General features: G+C 31.4%; 1 protein-coding gene across 1 annotated transcript in view; it reads right to left on the bottom strand.

Annotated features, from left to right (window-relative positions):
• Positions 1-10,241, bottom strand: part of LOC106466025 (low-density lipoprotein receptor-related protein 2-like) — a 91,213-nt gene that overhangs the window by 76,863 nt on the left and 4,109 nt on the right. Inside the window, exons 4-10 of the mRNA XM_013926273.2 lie at positions 9,380-9,606; positions 7,792-7,980; positions 7,330-7,544; positions 6,170-6,310; positions 4,791-5,000; positions 1,601-1,796; positions 857-1,110 (exon numbers count right to left, since the gene is read on the bottom strand). Coding sequence (XP_013781727.1) covers positions 857-1,110; positions 1,601-1,796; positions 4,791-5,000; positions 6,170-6,310; positions 7,330-7,544; positions 7,792-7,980; positions 9,380-9,606 — 1,432 coding nt within the window. The remainder of the gene's footprint in view (positions 1-856; positions 1,111-1,600; positions 1,797-4,790; positions 5,001-6,169; positions 6,311-7,329; positions 7,545-7,791; positions 7,981-9,379; positions 9,607-10,241) is intronic.

The raw sequence follows: 10,241 nt of genomic DNA on the forward strand, positions 1-10,241 counted from the left end.
CATGAGCAATATCTTAGCAAATTGAAATGATAACAGGCTCTTATTTTATATTCTAGATTGTAAGTATTGGCAATTTAAGTTTCTAATTCGTATGAAACTATAAACTCTTTGACTTCACAAACATCTAATTAGAACCAGTGCTACATTCAACATACCACGTGTCACACAAAAAAAAATCAATGTTTATCTGTGTTTTTTAATTTTTGCTTTTAAATTAAGAAATTGAGTAATATATAGTACTAAAATTTGAATTATAATCTACAGTTTGATACCAAAGTTATTGACAAAAATTCATGAAATAGTAGTTCAATAAAATTTTGAATGCGAGTCAACAAATGAGACAACATGGCCTTTTACCCATGACCCGTCTTGAAAGGGTTAAACAGTTAAAAAAACTGAAAACTGTACATTTTTTATGGACTTTTTGCTTTGGATACAGCTTCATGATGGTTTCAGTCAACAGTCTATGTCAGTGGTTCCCACAAACCAGATCCTCAAAAGCTTGAGTCATGGCCCACACTGTGATTAGACAGATATTGCAAAGGTAAGCAAATTTGTATTTAAGGAATGACTTATTCCCCAACAAGCTCAGGCCTGGCCTTTGGCTTTAGGAACATCATCTGAACTGGCCCAATGTGGAAAACAATTGGGGACCACTGGTCTATATACTTCTGACACTGTGAACATATGACAATACATTCTCAAAAGTTGAAATAAAGAACCAACAGAAATCTGCAGATAAGCACTATCAACACTAAATATTTATCAATTAATTGTATTCACCAAAAGTTGAAATTCAGTACAGATTTATTGAAAATTCTAATCATTTTGTGGAAAATTTTAAAGTTTCACTTACCATTATGGATAACTAGTGAAAATGGATGCCTGACCATTGAAGAACTTATTGTTTGGACATCAGTACCATCAAGATTAGCATGCTGAATGTGAGCAAGTAAAGCATCACACCAATAGAGACGATCTTTCATAAAGTCAATACTCAAGCCAGTTGGCCAACCTAGAATAATCCCATGGAACATCAGTGAATTTGTCCCATCTAAATATGTTCTGCTGATTTTTGCTGGTTGATCCCACTCGGAGTAAAACAGGTAACTACAAAACAAATTATGTTCTTTATTATAAATCAGCACTGTTTGTGTATTTACATAGTAAAGATTAAAAGTATCAAGAAGCCTCTAGATTGGTGTTTCTTAACCCTTTCAATAACATGGACCAGCTTGCTGCCTCTCTAAATTGTTGCAGACCTCTAAAATGCAAGTACAACAAAATACATATGATTTATAAATGAATATTGTATTAATTTTCGTTTTTTCTGTTATTGCTAAATCCTATTGGGTGGCAAGGTGTTCTAACAGATCACCTCCAATCCATGGACTAGTGGTTAAGAAACACTGCTCTATATAATGAAAAACTCAGTTTAAAACAAAAGGTGATTCCTTCTTCTGTCACACTGCACAATACAAGTTAAGAAAAATGTTAGCATCTTTCTACATAATAACATACAGCAACATTACTAATAATTTATTTATTGAATCCAAGTGAACTCACAAAAAGTACAAATGTAACAAACATCAATACCAACCCCCTGTTAGGATGAACTACAATGGCACGAGGATGTCTCAGGTTGTCAATCAGTGTCTTTCTGTTTTGATAGTTATTCATGGAAATGACATTTAAAGTTCCTTTTTTGCTCTTAATATAGTAAAGATTGTTGGAGATCCAATCCAGAGCCAAGCCTTCCATACCTTCATACTGTGATACAAGCACATTTTCCTTTCCTGTATATCATAATCAAACAGTTTTAATATTCATACTTAGTTCATTTAAGTAAAAACAAAAGGTACACATCATTAAAAATAAGTGATGCTGGGAAGAAAAGAAATATTCAATGAGAAAGGAAGTCAGTGTGAAAACAGTTCCATTCAAAGGGAACATTTTTGGATATCTCTTATCAAATCAATTTAGGGATTTGGGGAATTGAGATACCATTAATGATGATGATACTCTGAGTGATCACAGTTCCATAAAAATGGATATCTTTCGATATCTGTGATGAAAACAATTCTGGGAAAATAGATACCACTAATGATGATCTGAGTGATTACAGTTCCACTAAAGGGGATGTTTTTAGATAGATGTGATGAAAACAATTCTAAGAACAAAGATAGCATTGATAATGATGATGTTTTAAATGATTATAGTTCCAAAAAAAGCAATAGCTCTGGTGAAGATGACACATCTCAGAATAACAACCTATAATGTAAAATTAACTAAATACTAAATACAAAATACAGTCTGTAGTCCGACATATTTATGTAGTAGAAGGCACGGAAGTCAACAAGAAGGTATCTGAGGAAAATACCTTGAAAGAAACTAAATGAACTGTGTATGAAAAATTCTGGCCAAATGTTAAGAAGGACTTTAAAAGATTCTATCAGCAACTCAGACATGATCTCCTTCACAAAGAAAACCCATAATAGATTAAATCAGAAATATTTCTGAGTGGTCGTAAGAAAAGAAAGTAATTATTGAGTTCTGGATCAAAAATGTGAATAATGATGATGCTTTCATTTAGTAAAAGGTGAAATAAAATAACTGTACAAATATTAATGAATGGCTCACAAGAATAATAGAAAACGTAAAACAATTATACTAGGAATTAATCTGTGTCATTAATCACTCATAAAAAATGAATTAATTGAAATTTAAAAATAAAGGTCAAGTACAACAGATGCAAAAGAAAAGACATTGACACTAACAAAAGCTTTGTAAACGTTAGGTTCAGAGCTACAAGTGTGGGTGAAACCCCAATATGTGGTCAGTTGTTTTCCTTCATTCTTTGGTATTTAATGTCTACCCAACTCATTTCTGTTTTTGACTAACATGAAACAAAACAAAAGCTTGAAAATTATGATAGAGATTATACCTTAAAGTACTAATATGGTTTTAAATCAAACTTTCCTAACAATTATGGAATATCTCTTTGTTCATTTATGTTAAATGAGTAAGAGGGGGGGGTCTTGTCACAAATCTCAACACAATGGGAGGAACAGCCAATGATAACAAAGAATAATAACTTGACACAGTGATATGTTTTTAATATTTAACTCATCCAATAGCCATGAAATGTCTCTGTGTATTTACATTGGACAATAAAGAAGCGATGTTGTCATAAATCTCGTTACAATGGGGAAACGTTATTTTCAGTAAGATTATTGTAAATAGACACGGACCATGTCGAGTGAGGATTCAAATCCTAATTTACTTTGGTTAGAAATACTATCTTTGTTTGTTCTTTCATGGGCCATGTTGACAGAAGCCAGAAAAACCCATTCATAATGGTTAAAGCAGGGAGATATAAAATGTTTTTGATGTACTAGCCTAAAATTAGCAGGCATGAGAAATGTGCTAGACCAAACTAAAATCATACGAGTCCAATTATGTATGTTTTTTTCACTATAATGACTAATCTACTATGCATAGCAAATATATATACTTGGTTCAATGGCTTCTATCACAAGACTATGAATAATGTAATTTCTAAACCATATATGAAGATACGAAAATCTTCAGGAAGGTTAACCATGCAAATATGTGACAGACTAGTAATCCTGACATAATGAAAATCTTTGGGCAGGTTATCCACTCTACATATACAAAAAAGATAAAAATAACCACATGGCAGTCCCACATTTAAGAGAACCTTGCCCCTTTTTTTTGTCAATAAGTGAGTCATGTGTTTATAAATCATTCTTACAATGGATTAGGTTATTGACAATAAACTGGTCACTAATCTCAAAAATCATTCAATGACAGTAGATATTTGACGATTAATTGAAAGATAAATAATAACTGTTAGCATTTTTGTAAATTGTGAATAATTAAATTTACCTTTGGACTTCACATACATGCAACTAGAACCACACTACCAAAAAATATGGTAGTCATCTGGTTAGAGGATTTTTACAACCCTTGGTTATAGATAATATCTCTAAATGGTCAGAAATGATGTCCTGATTGTGCAAGAACTGGTTTAATAAAATATAATTGAAGTGAGTTATATCTTATTGCCTTGAATTACAAATTACAATCATTATTCAACTTCACTTGAACTGTATTAAAAAATTCCTTCAGACTAAACATTAACATTAAATTATGTTAGGCCTAAACTTATTTTATACTTAACCCATTAACTGCAGATGGCGGATATTTCCGTCATTGAAGTTCTGTGGCTCAGCTGCGAATGACGGAAATATCCGTCAATCGCACATACATAACTATAACTCTATGTGAATGACAATAATTACCATTTTATTGTGACTGATGACAACTCAGTTTTATCTGCGAGTCAGAAAATGACAACTGAGCTGCTCCTGCAGCAGTTAATGGGTTAAGCACATTTGATTTTAGCTGTTGGGTTTGCTTGAGTTTAAAAGTTATTTATAATAGTTAATTGCAATTCATTCAAGTTTTTAATTTATATTATTATTTCCATCAAAACAGAGAAACTTGTTATTACTACATTCGGCATTTTCGTTTTTCAGAATTTGTAGTGAGCAATAATTTGGCAGAAATAAATTTATTATTATTATTAATAACTTGAGAGTAAAAGTAATATTTTCTCTAAACTATTTTGTTTATAAGAAAAAAATGCAATAGCATGTGTTATTCAAATAACACTCCATAACTTCTGCTTCACATTAAAGAAATTTAGTTGCAAGATTTCTTTTTTGATAAAAGTACTCATCAAATATTGAATTTTCTTATTTTACCTGTTCCATCAGTCTTGATTCTATAAATTACATCCAAGATTACATCAGAGTAATAAATGTATCCACGGTGAGTATCAAAGTCAAGGCCAACATATCTGGCAGGTTTACTCACTATTGGTATTATAGCATCAGTAAACCCCTCCCCCACAGGATTGAGAATTGTTCCTCTAACAAAAGTTTGCTGAGAGTATAAAAGAAATTCTTCAACACCTGAAAAAAGATTTTTTTAAGGGAAAAAATTATTTCATAAGCAATTGTTAATAGTAAAAACAGGTAGAGATTAATGAAATAAATACATGTATTTGGAACAAAACATTAATACAGGTACCTGATCCCAAATCCGAAATATTTAGGACCCGAGTCATGTCGGATTTTGGAATTTTTCTAGTTTTGGGGTTGTCCGGCCTGGTTTGTATAGATGATATAAATAAAGTACGAAATATATATATATATAAAGGTTGTTATTTACTTGTCTTTTGGACATTTTCCCGATAACCAAAGGGGTAAAATTTCAAGTTAACACAGAGAAACGGCTGCACAACCGAAGGGCAGGTTTGAACTGAGACCACGTGTACTGCATTGACCCCCCCCAAGCAAAGTAGCTATACCGGTAATTTAATCTAGAATTAAACCCAAAAGAAATTTTTACTTACTTATTTGCACACTAATTTTTAGTGCAATTTTCTTAATGACAAGTTGGAAGTGAGCATCACTACCCAGAAAAAGTCTGGGTATAAGTAATTTCTCCAAGGTAATGGAGTGTTCACCAGAATAGCTGGTTTCTGGAACATTCCGATTTTCGAATTGCTGGATTTGGGATCGTCTACCTGTACAAAGACTAGGAAACTAGTTTGACACTTTCATGTGTCCTCTTCAGTCCTACACAGTCTTCTGAGATGAAATGTTTCCACACAGCTTAGATGATACCTGATTGTGAAAATCCCTTGAAGAAACACATCTTCAGGAAACAATTCAACTGATAGTGACCAAAATATTAAAATTGTCTTTTATACAGTTTATTTTCATTTGAACAAATTACTCGAATTGAATTACTTTCATGATTTCAATTTATGCCCTTTTCTTAATTCAAAAATTATTATACCTGCTAAGAAGCAGTCAAAGGCATAGTGACATCAACAAAAAAGTTTTTGTGTTGTTTTTATGGTTAGTAACCTATATTATCGCCTAGAGTAACCACAACAATGACTGACACCTGACAGCTACAACCTTACCATAAGTACTTTAGTAATTTTATTATTAACATGTATTTTAAATTAAGATATTTTGTATTGGTTAATAATTGTTTGAAAGAAGTTGAAGCTTACAGAATCTAATCATAAAAAAATATAATGAATGCAAGAATATACAAAGAAACTTACGAGTACACGATCTCCCATTTGGTGAGATCTCAAAGCCAATGCTACAAACACACCGATAACCAAGACCATATTCTTCAGCACTCGGGGTCACAACACACATATGCTCACAGCCGCCATTATTAACTTCACATGGATTGGTCACTAAAGCAAGATTCAATATAACATGACTAGCTCTGGTCATTTATTTATCATTTTCAAATTTTACTAATTAACTACTTTAATGTCTGGTATTATTCCCAAGTGAATAATATCACATAATAGAATTTACAAAAAACTCTGATGGGATTTCTTCATTCTTAAATTACTTCAAATTTTACTAATTAACTACTTTAATGTCTGGTATTATTCCTAAGTGAATAATATCACATAATAGAATTTACAAAAAACTCTGATGGGATTTCTTCATTCTTAAATTACTTCAAATTTTACTAATTAACTACTTTAATATCTGGTATTATTCCCAAGTGAATAATATCACATAATAGAATTTACAAAAAAACTCTGATGGGATTTCTTCATTCTTAAATTACTTCTCATCATAAAATGTTTAGAATATTAACTACATAATGGAGGTTTTGGCAGTAGTTAAACTCATGAAGTATTTTTTCTACTAATTCTACTTACACTAATTTAAGATCATTCTTATGTTTTATGATTACTATTTATAAATACTTAATGCAATTTCTTATGTGATTTTCTGGCTTTTAATGAAAATTCACATGTATTTGTTTTGTCTATTTACAATAAACCTAAATTCAACTTTTTTTTTCTTTTTTAATGTTTAATGGAACTTCACAAAATTTTTTAGTCAGTTACATGCCTTCCCTTTTGAAGAAAACTACAGATGAGAAAATCTAGCTAATTACTGCTTGGATGTTTATTAAAGGTAATTTGATGAAACATCTTACAGAATATAATTTTAGTTGATTAAAATGCTATAAATGTTCACAGTAATTTAAATAAAACTTGGAATATGACTTTAAACTGCATTATACTTAACTATAATTTTTAATTATACACTGTACACTACATTTTTTTGCTTTAGATGTGCATCAGCATTACATAACTACATTTGTCTAATATAGACTCTTACATACTTAAAACTTCATTCTGAAATGGAACTTATAAGAAATGTGTTTGAATAATTAGAGATCAGTTACCTGGTGGTTGGCGAAGAGGATGGTAAAACTTGATGGCTTTTGGACCTTTGAGTAGTGTTTTGTCATGATAAATGAAATCAACACTTTCAGAACTGTTGAAAAGATGGGTCCGCATCACACCTTGTCTTCTACCATCAGTCCAGTAAACACTGTTCTCAAACACAGTCAGCCTGCTTGGAAAAGGGACCACACTACTACCTCTAACAATTGTGTGCCTGAAACAAACAATTAAAGAAGTCTTTGGTTTCAGCTGCATTTACTTTAAATGAGGTTCATCAATATAGCTGACCCTACACTACTTCAGAACATTGTAACTGCAACCCTACTCATCTCAAAATTTCAAGTTAAAGACAAATTTGTTAAAAAACTAAGGAGTTGACTAATTTTATGGAAACATTATACAAAACATCATTAAAATCTAAAACATAAAAACTTTTTACTCAGTTACAATAAAATACATGCCTTTTTTTGCCATCATAGTCAACAGCCACTATCTGGTTCAGCAGTGAGTCACACCAAATAAGTAGCTTGTTAACATAGTCAATGGTAAGGCCTGAAGCTTTGTATATGAAAGAGTCGACAATAGAGTTTCTATTAGAACCATCCATATGTGCCTTGTCAACCTTATCATCGTAACTGAAGAACATCAGTCTGGAATAATCAAGGAGAGGTTATAAGGCAGTGTTAGTTATGAAATAGTAAACAAAATAACCATTTGGAAAACTGGAACAAAATGTTAAACATAGTACAAAGAAACTTGTTAATACTGACAATATAATTAACTTAAAACTTATGGAAAGAAAATTATAGAAAAATCAACATTTAATATGAACATGAAAAGTTTTCCAAGCTGCCTTATAATGGTTTGTATTAAATAACTAAACAGTAGCTTACTCCACTATATAGGATAGAGAAATGTCTAGTGGAGCAGTCATAATGATCTACCCACAGCAAGGTAGAAACAGATCAAATGCTCACACATTGTGTGGGATCCCAGAGACACTGGCTAGAATCTATTTTCCATTAACTTACATTACATTTCTTTTTCTTAATCAGATTAAAAATTACTTTTATGTCACAAATGCACAGGAATAAAAAATTACTAACAGCTCAGAAGACAGAATGCAAAATATTACACCCATAGACAGACATTTTGACTATGGAATGACCCTCAAAGTTTTGCTGGCATGCAACGTCTGAAATTAAAGATGAATCCTAATGTGTCCTAAGGTGAGATATGTCAGTTTAAGAAACACATTCTTACATTTTAAAAAAATCATAAAGAAAATGTGTTTTAATGAGCAAATTAGCAATTTGCAACTGCGAGAATAATAGCATCACATACAGTAAAGATTGGCCACAAAAGAGGGAGGTGGAATACCAAAATAATAAATAACTCTTTATAAATAATAAAGTAAAAGAAGTATATTTGATTAGCTATAGTTATGACCAATATCAGGTTGAACTTTAGTTTCACTTTAAGCACGTAGCTTGCTCTGTTCGGACGTTTATATTAGCTTATAATAAATTAAGCAGTAGGTTTGTGGAATTAAAACAGAGAACTCCTGCCATGGTCCACAGTATTGGGTTATTCATTCTCTTACATTTTACCCTCTGAAGTAATGATAACAAATGGTTTTTATTTCCAGAGTTTATACTGTCATACAATATAATATAAAGCATAGAAGGAATTATACAAAAAGACCCCAATTAAAAAAGTTAGAATATTTAATCTTTGACAGAAACATAATATTTCACTGAGGTATAATATATGATAAAACCATGAAATCTCATGCTTATATTAGAAACGGAAATATATCAAGGTGTAAAACATTAAGGTTAATCATCGAGTAACTCACTGTTAAAACTATTTTAATCTTCCTGTTATTTAAGGTTTCATTAAACTGTATACAGAATACTATTTAACAACTGTTGCCACAGTATTTACTAATGCACAAAACAAACCCACAGTACACAATAAATGAACCATTCTTGTTCCCAAAACGTCAGTAAACCTGCTACTCTCTTCAAGAGACCCTCCTTCACTTACCCTACTGTAGGGTCCAGAGTTATGTCTAATAGAGAGGATAATTTGTGGCTGATGATTATGGCATGCTGGTCACCCTCCAGTTCCATAAGGTCTATTTTCTGGCCTACAGCATCACAGATGTACAGTTTATTTCCCACCCAGTCCACAGCCAGACAGACAGGATTCCAAGGAAAGTGAATAACAATTTCTCCAGACTGCTTCATGTCAGAAGCTTGTAATTGGTAAACCTATTAAAACAGGTTGTAAATCTTTAAAAAAAAACAACTGTAAAAGTTAAAACATTTTCATCCCACATACATTATAAATTAACTATAAAATATGTTTAAAAAACATTTAATTTGTAAAACCAATATCCTATGTGTGAAATCTAAAACTCCAAAATATTAAGGTCGTAAAATAAGATGGCTTGACATAAAAAAGATATACAAAATAACATAATACACATGCACTACACCATGATCAACAGAACTAAAAGGTGTGGAACTATACATTTTAGATCTAGTCTGGGAACACAGACATAAAAATTATATACGTAATAACATAATACACCATGATCAACAGAACTAAAAGGTGTGGAACTATACATTTTAGATCTAGTCTGGGAACACAAACATAAAAAAGATATACAAAATAACATAATACACATGCAATATGCCATGATCAACAGAACTAAAAGGTGTGGAACTATACATTTTAGATCTTGTCTGGGAACACAAACATAAAAATGATATACATAATAACATAATACACATGCAATATGCCATGATCAACAGAACTAAAAGGTGTGGAACTATACATTTTAGATATAGTCTGGGAACACAAACATAAAAAAGATATACCAAATAACATAATACACATGCTC

This window comes from Limulus polyphemus, unplaced genomic scaffold (assembly GCF_000517525.1).
Source record: "Limulus polyphemus unplaced genomic scaffold, Limulus_polyphemus-2.1.2 Scaffold2126, whole genome shotgun sequence".
NCBI lineage: Eukaryota > Metazoa > Arthropoda > Merostomata > Xiphosura > Limulidae > Limulus > Limulus polyphemus.